This window comes from Hypomesus nipponensis, chromosome 24 (assembly GCF_054491055.1).
Source record: "Hypomesus nipponensis isolate SF chromosome 24, ASM5449105v1, whole genome shotgun sequence".
Classification (NCBI taxonomy): Eukaryota; Metazoa; Chordata; class Actinopteri; order Osmeriformes; family Osmeridae; genus Hypomesus; species Hypomesus nipponensis.
The window spans coordinates 7,015,269-7,037,248 of NC_140384.1; the positions used below are offsets into that span (position 1 = coordinate 7,015,269).

General features: G+C 43.3%; 3 protein-coding genes and 1 pseudogene across 7 annotated transcripts; 2 read left to right on the forward strand and 2 right to left on the reverse strand.

Moving 5' to 3' along the window:
• Positions 1–127: 127 nt before the first annotated feature.
• On the reverse strand, positions 128–10,329 carry kdm2ba (lysine (K)-specific demethylase 2Ba). 4 transcript variants are annotated; one of them, XM_084690079.1, is made up of 12 exons: positions 10,208–10,329; positions 8,714–8,913; positions 5,056–5,280; positions 4,781–4,924; positions 4,025–4,111; positions 3,302–3,571; positions 2,315–3,129; positions 1,961–2,124; positions 1,601–1,762; positions 1,182–1,400; positions 958–1,043; positions 128–725 (listed from the first exon to the last, which is right to left on the reverse strand). In XM_084690079.1, exons 2-12 carry the CDS (start codon positions 8,765–8,767, stop codon positions 549–551), a joined length of 2,403 nt encoding a protein of 800 aa, XP_084546205.1. In that variant the 5' UTR covers positions 8,768–8,913; positions 10,208–10,329; the 3' UTR covers positions 128–548. The 4 variants fall into 4 exon arrangements, with proteins under 4 accessions (XP_084546205.1, XP_084546204.1, XP_084546207.1 ...); XM_084690078.1 differs by having other exon boundaries at positions 3,302–3,578; positions 4,023–4,111; XM_084690081.1 differs by having other exon boundaries at positions 583–1,043.
• Positions 10,282–13,415, forward strand: orai1a (ORAI calcium release-activated calcium modulator 1a). Its single transcript, XM_084690084.1, has 2 exons — positions 10,282–10,674; positions 11,144–13,415. Exons 1-2 carry the CDS (start codon positions 10,561–10,563, stop codon positions 11,690–11,692), a joined length of 663 nt encoding a protein of 220 aa, XP_084546210.1. The 5' UTR covers positions 10,282–10,560; the 3' UTR covers positions 11,693–13,415.
• On the reverse strand, positions 13,354–15,470 carry LOC146232952 (rho-related GTP-binding protein RhoF-like). The gene is made up of 5 exons (XM_084690085.1): positions 14,961–15,470; positions 14,671–14,758; positions 14,228–14,337; positions 13,935–14,069; positions 13,354–13,798 (listed from the first exon to the last, which is right to left on the reverse strand). The coding sequence occupies exons 1-5, from the start codon at positions 15,093–15,095 to the stop codon at positions 13,628–13,630; spliced, it is 639 nt and encodes a 212-aa protein (XP_084546211.1). The 5' UTR covers positions 15,096–15,470; the 3' UTR covers positions 13,354–13,627.
• Positions 15,471–15,639: 169 nt separating this feature from the next.
• On the forward strand, positions 15,640–18,206 carry LOC146232953 (calcium release-activated calcium channel protein 1-like; annotated as a pseudogene). Its single transcript, XR_014742226.1, has 2 exons — positions 15,640–16,613; positions 16,771–18,206. The product of XR_014742226.1 is annotated as a calcium release-activated calcium channel protein 1-like (transcript).
• Positions 18,207–21,980: the final 3,774 nt, after the last annotated feature.

Below are 21,980 nucleotides of genomic sequence, written 5' to 3' on the forward strand. Positions count from 1 at the left end.
TATATTTATATAGTATCTAGCATGCTAAATAGTATGGTAGTATTAGTATTGGGACCTACCATAGGTTTTAGATTTACTGTACATTTAACATGTGCATCTGTAGAAGCAAAAATACATTTTAAACCCATTATATTTTAGTCATTTATTGACCAAATATTTCATTTAGACATTTATGACAATTATATCAAATTTTCATATTTTAATAAAGTAAATCCAGCCAAAGTCAGTCGCTTTGGCACGTGTCATGGAAACCACAGCATTCTAAATATATACCTGGGTCAAGGCAGACTTTATAAGAGCACTATCCAGTCCTTAGAGATATCTGAGAACCGTTCAACAAACTGTATGTGGGAGTGTGTGGAACTGCAAACATTAAATTACTCAAAAAATGTTGCCTTATTGCCAGATGTGTAAATGATGGTTGTATAAAAAATATATTTTTTTACATTTAACACATTTCTAACAGGTAGAAATACACAGCCAAACAAAGTCAATTCAACAAAACCACAAACCATTATAAAGGTACAATCTAAACAGCACAAAAACACTCATGCTTTGACTTCCCTCGACACCTTTTCTCCAGGAGTTATACATCCTACCCCTTTGTACAAAGACTCCACTTTTGAGTGCGTTGGGGTGCGGTAATATCCATAAAGACACCAATGACAAGAACGAAGAACATGTTCAAGACACTGCTTCTCCTCTGACAGTGAGGACTCAGGAATCTTAACACAGAAGAGGAAATAAAATGTACAAAACCAACCAGGTTCAGTGGGGAAACCTTGTTGCTCCATTTAGTGCATTTAGTTAGTCTCTTGTTTGCGCATACATTTGGACCTCAGCCCTAGTTCTCACAGAAAACTAGCTGAGCTTCTGCAGCAATTTGTCTTCCTTCAGTCCGAACTGCACACTGACAGACATCTCTGCTATGAAGCGTTCGCAGGCTGTCTTGGTCACCTGTTTGCAGTAGCGGAGGTCGATTTGACAGATGCTTCCACAGCGCTTGAAAAAGGTGAGGGAGTGGTCTGTCACCCTGTTACACACTGGAGGGAGACACAACAACATCACACAATGAGCTCCAAAGCCGTGTGGCGATAAAACAATGACAAAAACATAAGTCCTGGCACAGCATGTGTGATGCAGTGGTGAGGCCCGCTCAGCGAGAACAGGACCATTCTCACCTGACAGGTTGACCGACGTGAGGGAGTCTCTGGTGGTGGTTCCTGCTGCCGTCAGCAGGTTGACCGACTGGTCGTTGATGTGGTTGCAGTAGCTGAGGTCAAGGCTGGACAGCGAAGGCATCTGTCGGATGATGAGACGCAGAGACGCGTCTGTGATATCCAGGCCAGCCAGGCGCAGGTCCACTATGTTCCTCAGCTTACAGCGGTTATCCATCTGACCTGAAGGGTTTGAAGATAACACACGTGGGTCAAACACTAGCTTTAGCAAGTTTTTAAGAGGACTAAAATGATTTTATTTTAAACTGACCAGTAACTGTTAAACTCGCTCTTAACCACATCAACCGTTTTGATACTGGTTTGGTTTGGTGGTGCCACCAGGGGGCGATCTAACACCCGTAATAATCAGTTTGATTCTCCACCTGGTCTGTTGTCTGTTGGTGGGGACAGCAGGTCTCTCATCTGGGCGTCTTTGAGCCCCTCCACCCACTGGACGTCCAGGGTGCGGAGCGGAGGGCAGCTGGAGGTGCTCAGGGCCGACACGGCCACCCAGGAGCAGCCTGACAGCAGCAGCACCCTCAGACCTGACACACACACACACACACATACATACACACACACACACACACAGAGAACACACACACACACACAGAGAACACATCAATTCTGAGACACGATCAAAGCATGCGGATATACTCTGAACGGATCAGTATGAGATCGGGTGATCCTGCCTCACAGGTGACCAGCAAGTCGGGTCGTGTTCCTCTTCCTGCCTCGCCTACCTGGTAATCGGTTGATGAGCCAGCTGAGCTGTTTCTTGGAGATGTTGGTCCAGCTGAGATCCAGGGAGACAGGCTGTCTGCGGATGATGCCACTGAGCATGAGCGGAGAGATGGCCTTGCAGCGATTCAGGTCAATCCGGGTCCACAGCCTCTTATCACAACACCTGGGCAAGGTAACAGGCAGGCAGGCAGGCAGACAATCGAGTTCAGAACACTCCTTTCTAGCAGTGAAGGAATTTAGAGTGTGTGGGTTGCGCCCATAACGTACTGGTAAAGTATTTATGGGCCTCCCATGACTGATTCAACTGACTAAACCGAGGCAAAAGCAGAGTTCTAGAAGAACAGAGCCCTTACCATCTGTTCCAGGTCTTGCAGACCCGCATGTTGACACACAGATCCTTGTGAGGGAGGTACCCGAAGATCTTCATCCAAACCTCCCGCTGCATGGCGTGGGTCTTGCCGTCCGTGAGGGGCAGCCTGTCCGGAGGGGGGCTGATGGGGGGCGGGCGGATGACGTGTCTCTCCATTTGGACACACTTGGGCGGGGAGCGCGGGGGCAGGGGCCGGGTGGCGGGGGAGCTCCTGTTGAAGCCCAGAGGGGTGATCTGACTGGGGTAGAAGTGGCGCAGCTCCCAGGGGGTACCGTTCATCTCCCTGGTCCTGAGGTGGGGCCGCTCTCCTCCCAGGTCGCCGCCGCCGCCGCCGCCGTTCCGGAAGGGCCTTTTGGGCTCCTCGTTCTCGCTCTCGGGCTCCTCCTTGAGGGGCTGGCGGTTCTCATTGGCCAGGGACTCCTCGGTCTTCTGGATCTCCTGGTTGAGGGCTTTGCTCAGCTCCTTGCTCAGCTCCTTGTTGGGGATGCGGCGCTTGCGACGGGCTTTGGGCCGCGGGCCCTTCTCCTGGGTCTCGCTTCCTCCCTCGCTGCTGGGCCCCGCCCGGGGAGAGCTACAGTGCGACTGGTCGCTGTCCAGGAAAGGCGTCTTGAGGTGAGGACTCGGCAGGTCGGCCTTGGTGTCCTCTTCGTCATCGGCCTCGTCCCTTTCGAGGACACGCCGGTAGAAAGGTTCCTGCTCCTCCTCATCCTCTTCCTCTTCTTCCTCCTCCTCTTGGTCCTCTTCCTCCGTCTTGATTTGATGGAGAAGTTTGGGGAAGAGAGGATCAGCTGACTTGCCCTGCGAGAGAGAGAAAAGAGGGATATATTTAGCACAACATGGTTTCTACAGCACAACATAACACAGCTCCATGTCTGCACCCAACAAAATGGTCAAATGATGGTGAAAAAAACACGGTCAAACTGGTTCCTCATCAGTCACAAGCGAGCCTCGTATTTCAAAGCCCCCCTACCTTCTTCCTCACGCCGAGGTCCTCTTCCTCGTCGTCGTCGAACAGCTTCCTCTTCTTCCTCAGTTTGTCCTCCAGTCGGGGCCGAGGCAAGCAGCTGGGCGACAGGAGAGGCGGCTGGCGGCTGACGGGCTCCTCCAGCCGGTGCCTGGGGGTCTCCTCCCGCCTCCGGACCGAGCCCCCAGCGTCCGCCTCCTCCTTGGCGGCCTTCTGCTCCCTCAGCAGGGAGCCTGGGAGGTTGGAGGCGTACTTGAACCCCGGACCTCTTTTTTGCTTGCAGACCAAAAGGAGAGAAAAGGGGCAAGACAACTTTATACCTTTTGCCTATAGGAAAGGAGGTCGTCGGACCAGAAGCTGCGGGAGAGGTCAGGTCACCCTAACTCATTAACTACAGTGCACGTGGATGGGCCCACATGTAATGGTCCAGTGTCGTACCCCTAGATTACTCTGTGGCAAACACCTTAACTGTGACAAGAGCAGAAACATCATGTGACACTGTTAGCCCGGCACACAGGAAGTGGAAACCACAATACGAAAGGCAGGGCAGCATGTTTTTGATATTGCAATCTTAAGAAATGCAGTGAAAAACACAATCTGTTGCACATGTATAAGGTTTACCTGTGTCTGGTCATAAAAGGGTGCATTTGCTTTAGAATATAAGGAAGCCTTAAAATGCTGACTGGGGTACTTTGTAATGCGCCCCTCTGGCCTCATGTTGGTACTCACTTTTCCAGTTTTCCCGGCATAATTGCATTTGGGACATTCCCAACAGTTAGGGAGTTCTTCATTCACCACGCCCGAAGTATCTTTAACCTAAAACACCAGCAAATAAAGTAAAAGAAACACTTGTGAAGTAAAAGCAGAAGAGATTTGTCTTTTGTACAATGTGTTCACCCAAAAGAGACATAACAGGGATATGAAAGTTGAACTGGAATGAGGAAGCTGGATGCTTTTCACCGTTTAAATACCTCGAACGTCTACAACTGCTGTGATATGTCACAAAGTGCACGGCACCAGGAAGTGACAATCTTGACTAACATACTGCACCACCAAGATCTGTTCGATCTATAGGGTCCCTATTTTGAGTGTAGCAGCAAACGAGATGTGCAATGTAGCTAAGCTCTGACGCACTGCAGGTTTCAGCAGTCGTGCTTAGGCTTGTTCCGTTTTGTCGTATTTGCTAGGAGGTCGATCGGCTTTATTTATTTTTCTACTCTGCATTGAACTCAACCTGTAACATCCGCTTATTCTGCAGCGCCTCATCGCAACCAGCCAACAGCACTTCATTCAAATTTAGGGGAAAATTACAAGTTGGCTCAGTAAACAGGAAGTTTGCGCCTCTAAAGCCCTGAGTCAAAGCTTTGGAATGACACTACATATGCAAATTCCAGATCCATTACCCTTTGGTGTGAGTCACACAGCACGCAAATCACCTGCTTCAGACAGAGGCATCAACAGTCCTAGGGCCAAGTTCCCCCTCACCTTGAGACAGTTGGGATGAACTATCTCATTGCAGATGGAGCACTCCATGAGCATGACGTTGAACTTGTCCTCTTCCTCCTCCTGTGTATCCTCCTTGCCTGCTTCTCCACACACCACACACACGGCCGTGTGGGGAAGAACCGGCTGGAAGGGGAACAAGGCAACAACAAAAAAAGGGCAACATGAACATTCAGCAACAGCTTATTTGCCGCATTTAGCGCAGCAGAGGATAACCTCAGAACTGATGACCTCAGAACTGATAACCGGTAACTCACCGCGATGCACTGCCTCATGATACATGACTGCTTCATGCGACCCGGACCTCCAAACTTCTTCATGTCTTTGCAGAAGTGACACTCGCCGCATTCGGTCCTCAGGCATGCCTCGCACTTCCGACAGCGTGTCCGCCGGCGCCTCGCACCAGACGAGCTGCGATTGGACGGCAGCTTGACGGCAGCTGGCGTCCCCATCTTGGGCTTTGGCCGATTGGCTGCCCGTTGCTGGGGGAAACCAAAAGAGATCATTCTGGTCAAACATCCATCAGTGGGATGCAATCACCTACTAATACCAACAACTAACTGCAACAGGCCCTAGCAGGAGCTACAAAGAATAGCATTAATAATAGCATTCCAGATGACAGTGCCACGTCTGAATATAACCTCTTCACTCTATGAAAACACACAATAACATAGGAGGTAGAAATGTGAGCCAGTGATCCCACTGCATCCCCCAAAGCTTTTTCAGTGATTTTTTCTAAACCCTCACAGATACATATTTCTTGCTGCAGATTCCAGTGTTGCCAAGGCAACACTTTGCTTTGCTTGTGCTCAGCGTTTGAAGAGAACTTATGGGGGGAGGAGAAAAGAGAAAGCAGCAATGAACAGTTCTTTAGTTGTAATGAAGGCTTGGAGGAATTGTGAACGATTATAATTGATTCGAAAGAGAGCCTTTTCAAAATGGCTTTTGCGGCCGTAAACTAGTGCTTTTTCTCAAGGAGAACACAAACCAGCCTGTGGTTGTATAACCAATCAATAGTAGAATAATGAAGTTTGTGATTCATGCGGTGGCTTCGCCAGATTGTTCTCCCAGGGGCGGTTCCAAAAGGCATTGGTATGTGGCGTGATCAATGAGGGAAATGGAAAGCAAATCTCTGTATTTTTTCCCTTCCTCGCTCGCTCCGTGGAAGGGCAGGGCAGGGGCAATTGGAAGACAGACCTTGACATTCCAGTCTAAATGAAATTTGAGATTGGGGTCAGATTTTCAGATTATTGAGTCTGTTAAAGAGAAAAGACTGAAGTCTGATGACTACCACGGAGTCCTCTCATTATGACTTCAGGGTTAGTGTTCTGTCCTGCGTCTCCTTGACAACTAAGTACATAATGAAGGAGCACACCTTTGACCACCATATTAATAAGTACCTATTACAAGGCCAGAACTTTGTAAAATGATGTAACTGCTAAATATTACATCACCCAACATTTAACATGGACAAGAAGTCAGTCAATATAACCAAGCGATTAATGATTAAAATGATAGATATAGATAACTGATTAAATGATGAAACCGCATGCCCTTAGGTAAAATGCTGATCTCAAATTAGCATTAGTCACGATTAGTCAACAACAGGAGAAACTGCTCCACAACCACATAACTGTGTCATGGCTCTTACGTAATCTCCCTTCAGGAACAGATATAGACAATACAGGACAAAAACATCCTTAATCTTATGAAAACTAACAGAATTTTTGAAAAGGGCTTAGAAAGTAAGAAAACACAACAACACTGGTTCCTTGGGAACAGAGTGTTCCTCAGTGGAGACCAGAATAACCTTTTCTTCAGGAAGACGTTCCATTATCAAAGTTATACAAAGAAGAGTTTTCAGGTTTGGTGAGCTTTGTTGTGTTAACCTTTTCCTGGATTGGTCTCACGATTTGCCACATAGCACCTGTCATGAACCTAGAAAAACTCAACCAAACTGGTTTGCCAGGTTAACAGAACAGCAACAACACACAGGTCTGAACAGACTGGAGAACAGGAGACATCCATTGCTACTAGTGACGCAATTAACAGCTGGATCAAGGACACAGTCACTCTTTTCACAGTAAATCTGCAAAGACAGAAATGAGGAACACCTCAGAAGGAGGGAACAGGCTGCAAAGGTTGAGAATATCAACATTGCACAAAAGCTGACTGTGATTGGGTAATATGACTCCCCTTTTCGAAAACTTTGATCAGATATGCATCCTTCCTCCCATATAAGATGCATTAATTGAGCCCGAGAACTGAACTGCTTCCACCTGAAACCTATACGGGCTCTCCCTGTCACTCAAATGACATGTTTGCACAAATTCATGATAAACAGGTGACAATTCTTCAAACATGTAGTTCGCCTCAGGTTCCCTTAGGATCTAACAGCAGAATCATAAAACAGAAGTTTATATTACATAAGTGCAAAGGGCCTGATATTCCTTTAAGGTATGCTACAAAAACAGCAGACTAGCATTTACTGTAACTTGGTTGAGTAACGTGCCAGGAATGCGAGGCCGGTTTGCTGAGGGCTCAGAACGCTAACTCAAACCCCTATCTGAGTACAGTCTTCTGACTCATAATTTCAGTGTGGATTTCAGTGGGAGGAAGTCACAAGATTCACCATCTGCCTGACTTTAGCAGACAGATACCACAGAACACAAAAGGGAGGAAGAGGAAGGTCCACAACTCCCCTATTACTCTGCCAAAAGAAAAAGAGGTCTAACCAAGCTCCTTTATGAACAATTGGTGTGTGGCTTTATGTGTTGTGCTGCAATGCTTCTGGCCCTGAACAACCATGCAACAATGTACACAAGCTTGAAGCAGGGGCTTCAAAGTGTGCTTCAATTTCACTGTTACACTAATATGCCTACGCCTCGTGTCAACCCATTTGAATGTACTCTTCTTTCACTGATCTACGATCCCTACTGGTCTTGCATGTATTTGCTGCTAGTAGAGTAGCCTACAGCTTAAAGTGGGCTAACAGGCAGAAACGGTCAAGTGCTGTGAGAGCTCTTCATTGTTCCTTCTTCCCATCCCCCCTCCCCAGTTCCTGCGAAACAACATTGCCTCAAGCCTTCTTAAAGGCACAGAGCAGTAGGGGGATATAGTAAGAAGAAAAACGAAAAGATGATTACTTAAATACAGGTTGGTTTATACATTCAAGTCATAGTAAAGAGTTGTTAGCAGACGTTGAGAAGCTCTCTATGACCTCAGTTTATATGGGCAAGCATGCACTGCTGTAAAAAAAAAACCCAGAAAAGACAAAAAAGAACATTCCTAAAGTCTTACGCATGTTTTCTGAAGCAAAGGTCACAACTGTTAAAAAGGGGCCAAAAAAATCCTGATTTTTAACCACATGATTGTATCGTTTGTTTAGTGGTAAATGTGGCACTGGGGCCCCAGGGATAGTGGAGAGGGACATTCACATGTAGAGTCATGCTGCTTCTTATTCGCTCACACCCTCTGATCACTGTTCACACCGGATCCTTAAAGGATCGCTTTTCTACCTGGTCGAACCTCACCCCGACAAGAAACAGGACAGTTCAATATCTGTGGAAGCTGTTTGACAGATGTAGGCCAGCCATCCTACAACGCCCTTTCTGTTTCATTTTTCTCTCTCATACTTTAAAAAGAACTGGCTCGGCTCTGTTTCCGAGCAAAGGGAAATGAACTGGTGCTCTGCTAACACAATTCTATTATTTTACCGTTGAAAAGGTAAATAAGAACAGATCTCATGAGTACTTAATACACAGTAGCCTACCATACCATCTTACATCTGCTAGATTAGAGAGAGAAGGTGGAAGATTTAAAGGCAGGGGGAAAATAAGAAAACATGTAGCCAACAGTATTACTTGTAGCTTGTAGGCAGCATTAGGCAAACAGTCAAATCCAGCGTTCTCTGACCTGTTCAGATTCTGAATCGTAATCCTCATCATCCGCACTCAGTGACATGGCCATGGTTCTTCAGTTCTCATCGTTTGTTTGGTGTCGAGAAAACTGACATGGCTGAATTCAGCCCAGAGCTGCTCTGGTGTTCCAACACTCTTTTCCGTCCCCCTCTCTCTCTCCCTCTCTCTTCACGCACACAGCTCAGGAACAGGCAGCTGCGCAGGCACACACAAGGGCGACAAGAAGCCTCATGAATATGCGTTGGGAAGGTCAGGGAGGGGGGGGGGGGTGCAGGCCAAGCCAATGGAGAGGCAGATGGCATTCGGTTACGGGGTTGCTTACAAAGGGCGCCTAGACCATGGAGGTATTATGGCCCAGACTCAGGAAGGGTGGGCCTAGGGGGACTGGGGGGGGGGAACAGCCACAGGAATAGCCCAGACAGAGGGTCACTGGAGGAGAAAGGAGCAGGGGGAAGACATCTGTCTCCTTGGATATTTGGATATGCAGGACTGGGGGGGGGGGGGGGGGATGGATGGGTGAATGGGTGGGTGGTTTGGAATATATACTGTACAACATATTGTTGTGTGAGATGTCACACATTTAAGTTCCTCAGTTACAAAGATATATGTCTTTCACTTTAAAAAGCAGGAAGCAATCCATTTATCTGAGTTTGATTGCTCTGCCCTGGAACTTTCTTGTTCCTTGTTTGTTTCAGCTTGCTTGACAAACAACATGTTGTTTACATGACGACTACATTAATTTATCCCCAGAAGTTTACAGGCCAAATTTAGCCTACAGGTTGCCAAGTCTGATTGATCTTGTTTACTGTGTAAGTGCAAGTTGTGCAACTTGTACTAAAATACCTGACAAACCAATGTGTTTCACTGTGCAATTCCAGATATCTGAGGAGGGGTGGTATCAGGGTGTAACTAAAGGGAAGTAATTCGATTAGTATACTTAATGTGTATCACAAATAACCTTGGCCACAAATGTAAGTTACACACAATCACAATTTTTTCTTCACCATCTATGCACAAGATATCCACTATGATATCCAGCAGATGGCAGTCACATACCACTGCTTTGTTCTCTTAATTCATAAGTGTATGGTTCAAACTCGTAGATAAAAAAAATTATAATAATTCTAAAGCAAGACAAAAGATGTGGGATTACACGCTAGCACATTAATTGTTTCTGTATAGTTATAAACATTTTATATGTTGCCGGACCTTCACAATTCTAATTGACTTACCTGGTCCAATTCTGTGTGCAGCCTAATTAATATTAATTACTAGCAGCTGAGAGGGAGTCGAAATAAATCGAGCTGAAGTCCAATTTTCACGTGTTAAGACTTAATAAAACATCAACACTGAAACTAAAACACGGTTAAATCTGAGAGATTGAAAGAATGTCTCCAGTATATACACACAAATTAAAATCAGATGTGAACTCGTGTATGTATGACCAAATGGAACAAAGTAAAAAATAAAGTTACAATATCAACCTTACCTCGGATGTACAGTCTTCAGCAGAGCACTGTTGGATTGTGGGTGGCTAGCACAATTTCTGTTAAGAGTTTCCTGAATTACAAACTGCTGCACTAGCTTGAAGTTTTGGGATGTAGCCAGCAAGCTAAGTTGCACACTTTTTGTATATAGTCTCATTCTAAGGAGTACATTGTGGTTAGACTTTTAAATATATATACTTAGCTAAATCACGTGAACTTTTAAGTCACAAAGTCTACTAAACGAATTCCAAGTGCTGAGATAGAAAAGGTTAATTGTTAGCTAGTAGCACAACATTGCTTGCTTGCTAGAAAGTTTTGAAAAGTTGGGTAAGGTAGCAGAGCTAGCAACACCAAAATGAGTTTGAACGAACACTCTTTACAAGCTTTGTCATGGAGAAAGTTATATCTGAGCCGTGCCAAATTGAAGGCTACAAGTCGGACATCAGCCCTTTTGTCTGGTTTTGCAATGGTGAGTAACGTTACAATAGACGGAAAGTTGGCTAAACTAGAGGACGAATGTTAATGCACATAGCGACCTAACGCGGTCTGTCATGCCCTGTCAAATGAAATGGTCAAGAACGCTCTTTAGTTCTAGTTGGCAACATTTGATGACATATCTAGTCTACGGTTAGCCACTTAACTGTGTATGTTTAGTAGCATGGTGTTAATAGTTTTAAGTACATACAAGTTAGTGTGTTGGTGTAAAATACGATAGGCTACTCTGCAAATGTGTGACGCAGTGAGACTTCGTATGACTCGCGCGTGAAGTTTGGTGTCAGCAATCTTGCCTCGAGTGTAATTTAGAAGCCATTGACGATTTTCGCGATCAATTTTGGTATTCTTTATTACAGTATGATAACTGCATTTGCATATATTAAAATCAAATGGTATACATTGTAGCTTTGAACCTTTTATTTTCATTTTAATTTTTGGTCTAGGTGGCTATGGTGGAGGTGCAATTGGAGCCAGACCATACGTATCCCCCGGGGCTGCTGATTGCCTTCAGCGCCTGCACTACCGTCCTTGTAGCGGTGCACCTCTTCGCTCTCATGATCAGCACCTGCATCCTTCCAAACCTTGAAGCGGTGAGCAATGTCCACAACTTGAACTCAGTGAATGAGTCTCCCCATGAGCGTATGCACCACTACATTGAGCTGGCCTGGGCGTTCTCCACCGTCATCGGCACCCTGTTGTTCCTTACCGAGGTGGTTCTCTTGTGCTGGGTCAAGTTCTTGCCGCTCAGAGGCGGGAAGATCAACGGTACCATCAGCTCGGGTGAGGCAGCAGCCATCGCCTCCACTTCCATCATGGTGCCTTTCGGTCTGGTGTTCATTGTGTTTGCTGTGCACTTCTACCGCACACTGGTCAGTCACAAAACTGACCGGCAGATCAAGGAACTAGAAGAGCTGTCCAATATCACCCGTCTTCAGAATCAACTGGACCACCGGGGAGAATCGGACTGTCTAAGTCCTGTCGTCCATTTCTAATACTGATCAGAAATACTAGGTTTTACACCTTCAACTACTTTTGTGAAATATTTGATGATTTTCATTCGCATTTACATCAATTCACCAAGTAAGGGTGTCAGTCTGTGTATTGTAATTCAGCACGTCGCATAAACCTTAATACACCAGCAGGGCTTTTCAGTTACTCCGAGCTACAGTTTACAGAATCAGTCAAAAAACAACAGGAGATTAGATACTATCACTGCCAATTTCTCATGTCATGTTAAATCATTTACATTTTACATTTTAGTCATTTAGCAGACGCTCTACATTTTAGTCATTTAGCAGACGCTCTTATCCAGAGTGACTTGCAGTAAGTACAGGGGCATTCCCCCATAGGCAAGTAGGGTGAGGTGCCTTGCGTCATTTGGCATGGCCAGGAATTGAACTGGCAACCTCCAGATTACTAGCACGATTCCCTAACCGCTCTGCCACCTGACTCCCAGAGAATCAGATTGTAGAGTCTCTCTATCAGTGGAGTAATGGAACATGTACTCTTGTTAATGCGTCATAGCAGTGTTACAGTTAACAAGTTCTTGGTATTCTTAAACATTAACTTTGTGGGATCTACATTACTGCCCAGTCATGAGAAACTTAGAGAAAAATGACTGATCATATTAACCGAATTGCTGAAAATTGATTTCTGTGAATGTTGATCTTTTGTGAAGTGTTTTTTTTTCCCCCATGTATTTTGTTACAAAGAAGCAGAGGTCTAACCAAAGATGTTACATGTTTTGAAATACCAAACTTGGATGAGCTCTAAGCCAATTATTGTACCCCTTTACCAAGAAAGTTAAATAAATTATAATGTTTCTGTAATAAATGCATTGCTCTGTATGCATAGTATGTACTGCTGTAATACAACAATGGTGTTACTTGTGGATTTAAAACGTTTAGGGTGCAGAGGTTTTGTTAAAAAACAACAAAAAACACAAAAATACGTTTGTATATCTGTGATGTCACAAGTAAGGGATGAGGATAACCAAGGCTGGGTCCAGAATTGTCTAATACTGTATGAAGACATCTGGAGATTCTGATAACCTTCAGCTAAAAGGAATGTAGGCTAGTTGGGGTTGTCAAGGATACAGTAGAATGAAACTGTATGAGAAAACAGTTTGTAAAGGGTGAACTGATGACAGTGACTTTTATACGTATTGTTTTTGCATGATAAGGCTCACTCCAGTTATATATGGTTCCTGTGTGGATTTTTAGCTTTTTAAATGGTCCTGTGGCACATCTGAAATGTCTGTCGTATTATGTGCAATCTTCAGACTGTTTCATGTGAAGTAACCTATTCTTAGCAAATTTACACTTTGCACTTAATTACACTTCACACTTTGAGAGGTCTCTCAAAGTGCGAAGTGTAATTCTGCATAGAATAGGCACTCATACACACTGTATATTTATCTTCTCAGTTAGGTACAGATAACCACTTTTAGGAAAAACACACGGCATTGACCATTGAATGTGGGCTACTTTCATGCTTTGCAGTCTTGGTCTGTGTAATAGGCCTACAGTTTCATTTAGGAAATATTTTGTGCTCTACAAATATGTAGTTATGAACATCACAGAGGAGATGAACCATATGAACTGTTTATTTATTCTTAAAGATTTTATATAAAGTATATCTACATATTTTCCTTTGTTTTAAACATATGCAAGAGGCAAATTATGACTAATAAAGGTTTTTATGTTTAAATTTGAATACTACCATTGGTTATTTCTTCTAGTCACAGTTTTTGCAGAAACAGTGTCTTTTCCTGAATGTGCTCGGTAATGATTGGAAACCACAGAAATGTGTCAGCAAAAAAACTTTACAGCATGTCAGCCGTCATTCAGGCAAAGGTCTGGTTGTCCTTATCTGGTCAGTTTTCAGACTAGTGTTAGCTTAGCGTTTACTTGGTGGTTTCGTGGCTGTTACAGAAGTGCACAAAGCCCCCTCCCCTTCCTCTCTGTGTTTTTGGTTGGGCTCGTTGCTGCAAGGGCTTTTTTAGTCGCCTCTCTGAATATGTCATCCACGTTTTCATTGCACTTGGCTGAACATTCCATATACAGCTCAGCATTTATTTTCCTTTTGGTTTCTTCTCCCTGAGTGAGGAAAACAATAAGATTATGATGATTTAGATTTCGGGAGCAAGTGCTCTCTTAGTCAGTGTACGGATACGTTCATCCTTTCATAGATTTTAAACCATTTGGACACTACAGGTATGTGTAGAGTTCGTACCTGGATGTATGTGATAAGGTTTTGGCCTGAGGACCAGAGCTTTCTTGCCAGGGTTTTGTCCTTCCGTAGATCTGCCTTGCATCCAACCAGGATGACTGGTACGCCATGGCAGAAGTGATACACCTCTGGGTACCACTGAGAGAGCATACATAACAACATCACCAACAATGTTGGCGGACATTTACACCAAGGTCTTGAGTGAACAATGCAATACCCAGATTACAATCGATTATCGATTATAGATCGACCGACAAGAAGATAATCGATCATGGCAAAAGAAAACAGTGAGGTACCTTTATCAAAACATTGTCAAAGGATGACGGGCAGGTGACATCATAACAGATCAGTACCAGGTTGACGTTCTGGTAAGAAAGAGGCCGTAATCTGTCATAGTCTTCTCGACCTAAGGTTAATGTAACACGTATTACCACATTGAAAATTGTGCATGTTCATAGGCTTTGAATAAAGCTGAAAACAATTCGCATGGCTTTACATTCCAGTCAGTCTAATTACTAACGTCCTCCAATTATACCTAATGTGTTAACCATTCATCCTCATTACAGTCAAATTAACATTCTTAGGTTGTAAAGGCATTGCTCAGACATCTTTGACTTGCAATGCAAAATGTCCACTATACCTGACATACTTGTTTTGCCGGGTGCTTACAAAAGCATGTGTACAGAGTAGGTTCCAGACCTTACCTGCAGTATCGTACAGAGTAGGTTCCAGACCTTACCTGCAGTATCGTAGAGGTGTAAGCAAAACTCAGCCCCTCTATACCTCACATTGGCAACCACATTTTCAAACACAGATGGAATATGTTTCTGAAACATACGAGTAAGATTATTTACTGTTACAATATGTTGTCAATATATTACATACTGTTTTATTCAAATGTAATTAATTAATTATCTATGCAACGTAGAGAAATGGTATTTAAAAGTGTCCTGTTCGTAGGACTTTTATAAATAATACACAATACAGTATCGTACAGGTTAGTAGATGATCAAGATCAGCGAGTCTTACCTCTGGAAAGTTTCCCTTAGTGTAAACTGTTATGAGGGATGTTTTTCCACATCCCACATCACCAACAATAACAACTTTAAAATCCTCCCTCCCTCTGGTGTGCCCTCTGCTCACCCCTGACCCTATCTCTGGCATGCCTCTCAGAACGCACACAAGGATGTGGGTAGAAAAACAGACTTCTTCTTTGTCAAGACTTACTTCCACAGGAGGAATAGAAACACCATACAGCAGTACCTAGAGAGCCAACACACAGAACCTTCCCCTCTGCTAACACACAGAACCTTCCCCTCTGCTAACACACAGAACCTTCCCCTCTGCTAGCTTTTGTACCTTCTACAACTTCAGCCAGAGTAAATAGGACTCCTCTTAGTCCTGTAGTGGCTGTCCTGCCGTGCAAGAAAGTAGCTCACCTGAGACTCTTCAGTTCCCATACAGATAGAAACCTGTTGACTTTACCTGCTCCACCCGCTTCTTTGTGTACTTTGAGAACTTCCACCAGTTATGCATAAGAGGGAAATGCCAGGATACTCCAATGTGAAACACCCAGAGAGAGAGTTGACCTGTACCTTCCAAAAGGCATGATATACTGCCATCTAGTGGACTTGAAATAAATGGGCCTCTTTAAACATAAAACTATGTTGAAAAGTAAATTATCTTAATTAAAAATAAGAAAAACAATGAATAAGTGTATTCACTCAGCAGACACTTCACCTCTGTGCTATAGCCACATCTGCATTGAGTGGGAGGCTATAGCTGTGTCCATATCCTGTGAGCGACCACAAACCACTGACACACATCTTATTGTTCCCTGTAATAGTCACAGCAGCAGGTTAGTATGTGTTCATCCCTGAGGGGGAGCATATTCAAAAGGGCAGGGAAGAGAAGACAGAGCAGACAGTTAGAAAAGGGTCCAAGTGTTGTGCAGAGTACTCCAGGGAGCTGTTAAGCACTCTGAGTTTGAAAGAGCACTTGGAAGAGACTGTCATGGAGGAAACTGCATCTGAGCAGGGCGAAGCTGAAGGCCATCAGCCAGACATGAGCTTTTATGGCAGGATTTGCAATGGTGAGGGAAAGTGAGCCCAGCACATTAAGGTTTTACATCGCTATTGGGTATTTTTCATCAGCCTTCCAATGTTGTCCAATGGCACATTATGCTTTTGATTAATATATTTCAGAAAATTAAACATTTATCGTATTAAAAAGTGCCTGGAACATAAAAGGGGATTTTGCATGTGTGTATTTCTTCTAGTGTGTTTAATGGTGTCACATTCTTTTTTAATGAAGTCACCCTGTTTTAGCACAAACCATAAAGGACCTTTATACCTTTTACACAAATTGTCACAGTGATGCCATATAAATAATTGTCAATGTCTCACAGTGAGATACTGGAGTGTGGACCCAAGCGCAAGAAGAGGCAGGCAGGACAGGGTCGAGGAAATCAAAGTATTAATTTACCGGAAAACAATCAGCGTATACTCAAATGTACACAACAAGGAAGGGACCATACAAGCGCACCAAACTAAACACAGGTGAAACTAACTACAATAAACGAGCAAACTGAAAACCTGACGTAACGAGACACAGGTGAAGCTGATGACATCGAGAACACTTGTGAAGGGGCGTCGAATCCTGGTCCTCAGGGGCCGATGTCCTGTATGTTTGAGATGTTTCCCTGCTCCAACACCTGATTCAAATGAATGGGTTGTTATCAAGCACTGTGGAAGCCTGATAACGACCATACATTTGAAAAAAAAAAACTAGAACTGGGCATGACACAATGTTATTTGCTGTTTCTTCATGCTGTATATAGGTGGCCATGGTGCAGATGGACCGGTCGAAGGATCCGTATCCCACTTGGCTGCTGGTTGCTTTCAGTGCCTGCACTTCCACTCTGGTGTCTGGGCATCTTTTTGCCCTTGTGATCAGCACCTGTCTCCTTCCACACTTTGATGCGATTGCCAGACTTGACATCAAGAACTTGGTGCTTGAGTCTCCCCAGAAGAGCTTGCACTTCTGCGTGGAAGAGGCTTGGATCTTGTCCACTGTCGTTGGCACTCTGCTCTCCTTGGTGGAGGTGGTTCCTGTGGTCTGGATCAAGTTTTTGCCGTTTAATCCAAATAATGTGGGGAAAAAATGACATGAGCTCAAGCGAGGCAGCCATCGCTTCCTCCTGAATCATGTTGACTGTTGTTCACTGTGTTTGCTGTGCACTTTGATTACACGCTGGTCGTTCACAAAACTGACTGTCAGACTGAAAAACTGAAGGAGCTGGACTACATAACCAAGATTTTATAAAATGATAGCTTCACAAGCTTCTAGGAAGGTGTTTGCTTACCAGAACCACATGACCAAAGTGTGGAAATATATAGAGCTCATTGGCCCATTTTGTATTCACTGACCATTATGTCTTTTACATTTACCGTTTGGATCAGCAATAGAAGAATTTGACCGTTGTGGGAAAATATCAATGTTATTGTTAATTGTAAAAATACATTTGATGTTTTCTTCAATGTTAACTTCCAGTATGCATCTCCTCTGTAGAATGAGCCGTATATCTTCTCATCTAAGAGCCGTTTTATCACCTGATATAATGTGTGTCCCTCGGTAACTTTTGCTGTCGAAACAGTGCCATTTAAAAACCTCTTCCATAGGGATGCGCTTTACTACTGCCTCCTGGTGGTTTACTGTGAGAACTGCACCTGTAATTCTCACGTTAAGCCACTAGATTACGGTATTGAAGCGCAGTCCAATGGCGCTGTCGAAACAGTGCCCAGTTACCCCAGAGCCTGTTTAAGGAGAGCCTGCCACTCCCTATTAAGCCCCATTGTACCGAATTTTGTTGCAATTCCACCAGAGTTCCACTGGGAGTGATCGCGGTCGAGTGCAAAATGAATGGGAGTCTACGGAGCTAAACGGCTAAATTTGTCTCTTTTGCCTGATTATCATTGATAAATCTCAGATTTGATTGTAGTTTTTGCATGTTCAATATAGATTACGCGTCAAAAGTTGAATGAACGAGTACTTATGTCCTTTCTATTTTTTACAGGGTAAGTCGTTGTTGCCCATTACACGAATGCTGATTGGTTAGTGAAGGACTGACTACGACCAGAGATCCCGCTTGATGGCATCCGAAGCAGAAACAGAATGTCAGAGCATTAGCAACATTAGCAACAACATTAGCAAGCCCAAACTCTTTCTAGCATGTGTATTGACAGGGAGAGCCTAACCTGTCAGCTGTGTTGTCGATTCCTCGAGAGAACAGTGGAAGTAACCAGAGCTTGCCGTCAAGCAGTAGTTCTGGTCGTACGATGTGTATGACGTTAATGCCATTTTCAAAGGCTTTTTATAACAGAGAGGCGAAATCTAACACCCTGTGGTGTGTATTTGTTTTGCCTCCCCTTTCGATTTCAGAATTCAAATTACTAGACAAAAAATTGTATCCTGAGAAAAGTGGTTTTTGAGGGGTATAGCTGCATAGACCTCCATTCATTCTGCACTCGACCGTTAGCGCCCTCATATGGAACTTGAGTGGAACTGCAACCAGTTCAGAACCCGGAAGTTTCTAGAGAGTGGGAGTTCTCTCTTTATTAGACATTCTGTGGTGACACCGTTTTCACACATGAAAACGTAAATCTATATATACACACAAATAGATGTAACATTTATATATTTAGTGCCTCATTTAATTTGTTAATTTATATATTTGTATATCAATCAGGCATTACATTATATAATTAGTCATTTATTTAAGCTTTGTGATATAATTATTTATGTATTCAAGTATTTAACCATTCAATTATGTATTTATTTATTTAGTTTTGGCCCCTATAATCTTCCATAAAGTCGTAATCATAGTATATATCCACAGATACCGTCCAAACAGATTAACCTAGCCTAGTTCTAATTCTAGTCAGAATATGAGTCTGATACCGCTCCGTTGGGCTGTGAGTAGGGATGGGTATCGAGAACCGGTTCTGTAAGGTCCCGGTTCCAAATTTTTCAAAACCCGAATATCAATAAAGTCCAAGCTTATCGATACCGCTATCGAGACTAAGTAATATAATGTAACGTTGACTTGTGAGTATTCTAAGGGGCGTGTTTCAACCGAACCCAGAAAAAAATGCCTATTCGCTCAATTCGATAGACCTACAACCAATCAGAGCAAAGTAGTATGTTGTTTGTTGAAAACGAATTCAACACAAGCGCTCTTTGGTGACGTGGTTGATTACGTTACTGTTGATCATCTGTTGATCATCGTATTAAGCATATATATATATATATATATATATATATATATATATATATATATATATATATATATATATATATATATATATATATATATATATATATATATATATATATATATATATATATATATATATATATATATATATTTGTGGTATTAAGCCCACCCTGAGAATTTGATTTGTCCGAACTGCTCTTGTTCAGACATAGTTTTCCCCAACCGAGCGACCCCAGACCCAATTTCCCGAAAAAAAAATTGTGGGCGGGGCTAAATTCGGCAACAACCCAGGTTAAGATTAACGTGGCCAATCACACACTTTCCCAGATAAATTGAAACCCCTTCTTGGTGTTCGAATTCAATTCTCTCCAGTTTCCCATGAGTGCTCTACCAAGACAGAATAAGGACACCAAGAGTAAGGACACATAACAAAACCGACTTGAGGTAAGAATGTTATTTCTATTACCTCTTTATTATGTCTATGATGTCTAATATGGGTAAGCGGCGGCGGCGGCGGCGGCGGCGGCGTAACCAATCAGCATTCATTAGCAGAATGCTAGTTATGTGTTATGGGCAACATCGACTCACCCTGTAAGAAAATCGAATGTACTCAAGTACTTGTTCATTTAACTTTTGACATAAATGCATGTTGAACATGCAGTAACTACAATCAAATCAGAGATTTCTCAACGACAATCAGGTGAAAGGGACACATTTAGCCGTTTAGCTCCTTAGACTCCAGTTCATTTTGCACTCGACCGCAATCACTCCCAGTGGAACTCTGGTGGAACTGCAACCAAATTAGGAACAATGCGGCTTAATAGGGAGTGGCAAGGCTCTCTTTAAACAGGCTCTGGTGGCTCACTTTTTCCTAGAACACGTGATGTTTTGCAGTAACAGACACCCCAGGAGCGAACACAACGCTCCAACCAGATATATATATATATATATATATATATATATATTTAGTTATTTCATTTCTCTCATCTACATTACCATTGTCATAATATAAAAAACGTATTAAATTTTTTAGGTGAGGTATCGGTCTTTGGTATCAGGGTATTTTTGCGATTACAAGTACATGAGTCTGGTATCGGGCCCGATACCGATGCTGGTATTTGTATCGGTGCATCCCTAATGGCAATTCAATCGAAAACACTAGTCTTGTGACAGTCAACCACCTGTATGTTACATAGGCTTATAATATAGGCTTTATATTGTGATAAGCAACTAAAGTGAGCGAAGAAACGGAAGTTACTGTATTTTGCCTTGGCATGACCCCTTATTATAGACTATATAGTAAGCCTATCATAACTTCAAAATTGTGTTTGGTGACATTGGTGATGAAACAAATTCAGTGAGCAAAACCAGCGTTACCATGGTCCCACAGGAAAGACGCGTGATCTGATCTGTTTCCGTTATGTAATCGTAATGAGGGTCATGTTGACATCTCAGTGGTGTCCCACAGTGTTGGATCTGTTCACCCAACAGTTTCCAGGGTTACGAATGTGTCCCCAGAGCTGTCATCTCGCCTATATCTCATCTTGTCCCATGATAAACTGACCAATCTGATTAACGGTCCTCTCGATCATAAGCAGGCTACCTTCCAGAGGCCTGAGGCAGTGCATCATGGGAAAGGGTACCGGCGATGACTTGGAAGAGAAGCATCTAGACACGCGACAGACCCAGCCGCAGCAGATACAGCCGCTGGAGACAGAGCCGGAGAAAAGGCATGGGGAAGGGGAACCGAGCGGCTGTGCGAGATGTTGCAGCAACTGTAGAGCTTGCTGCGCTTCTGACGCGTGCATCTGCTGTTTGGAAGCTTGGAGCTGTTGCTTACAATTGTGCGCGGCTATTTAACTTTGTTTTAGCTGATATTGTCTGGATAATTTGTGAGAGATAGTTATGATATATATATTGTACATCAAAACTGGATGATCGTATGTATGTGTCATGCTTGCATTACCACTCTCTTTCATCTGCTTATTATAGAAATTATAGTTTAATATGGCAAGTATTTCAAAATCAAGAAATAAAAAACGTTTTGACTGCAGGACCTTGTTGCAACCTTTTCTTGACCAATGCCACATCAGATTACATTTTTCCTCCCATGAACCATCAACGATTTTCAAGCTTATTTGTTGTATTAGTTGGACAACTTTTTTCTGAAACTCCAAAAGTCATGGGTGTGAGGTGAGTAGGCCTATTTGCCAGTGTGTACTCAAAGCTTCCTGGTTTGTTACTCGTATGCACCCCTACTTTGAGAACTTACAAACTTTCTTAAAATGCTGCGGTGTATCCTAATTACTCACTGGACTAGCAGACCGTTTTAAATAAAGCTGTTTCTGCACCATCCCTCGGTTCGCCGTGGCCTTCCACCTCTGTCCTGACAGGTGCACTTCACTGTTCACCCAGAACCGTTGGTGAATGCCCCTCTTGTGGGACTGAGAATTTTAAAATCTGCTTAAAGATTTGTTTTTCTACCTATATCTTGAGTATAAACACTCAGAAAACGCCTTTCATCCAGGATATTATGATAATTATCGTTATCGTGACAAATGTTGAACGTGAATAAATGAACACGCCCACAACTTACTTTCCATAATTTTTTGGGTTGACTTATTTTTTATTGCTTGTGTGAAATGTATCCTATTTATACTCATCGGAGTATCGAATGTGCGGAAGGATTCACAAATACCCTGGCCTGTATTCCTCTGAAATCACCGAGGGAGACAAGCGCTATGACGACAGGTGCACAATGTAGGTCCTTCGTG

Bases quoted from the DNA above. Each gene is read 5' to 3' on its own strand.
- orai1a (XM_084690084.1), top strand. From the start codon at position 10,561: ATGAGTTTGAACGAACACTCTTTACAAGCTTTGTCATGGAGAAAGTTA. The intron at 10,675-11,143 runs GTGAGTAACGTT...TTTTTGGTCTAG, and splicing joins TTTTGTCTGGTTTTGCAATG to GTGGCTATGGTGGAGGTGCA.
- LOC146232952 (XM_084690085.1), bottom strand. From the start codon at position 15,095: ATGCCAGAGATAGGGTCAGGGGTGAGCAGAGGGCACACCAGAGGGAGG. The intron at 14,338-14,670 runs GTAAGGTCTGGA...CATTAACCTTAG, and splicing joins ACACCTCTACGATACTGCAG to GTCGAGAAGACTATGACAGA. The intron at 14,070-14,227 runs GTACCTCACTGT...ATGCTCTCTCAG, and splicing joins TTGACAATGTTTTGATAAAG to TGGTACCCAGAGGTGTATCA.
- kdm2ba (XM_084690078.1), bottom strand. From the start codon at position 8,767: ATGGCCATGTCACTGAGTGCGGATGATGAGGATTACGATTCAGAATCT. The intron at 1,763-1,960 runs GTAGGCGAGGCA...TGTGTGTGTCAG, and splicing joins GCTCATCAACCGATTACCAG to GTCTGAGGGTGCTGCTGCTG. The intron at 726-957 runs GTGACCAAGACA...TTCTGTGTTAAG, and splicing joins ACCTCCGCTACTGCAAACAG to ATTCCTGAGTCCTCACTGTC.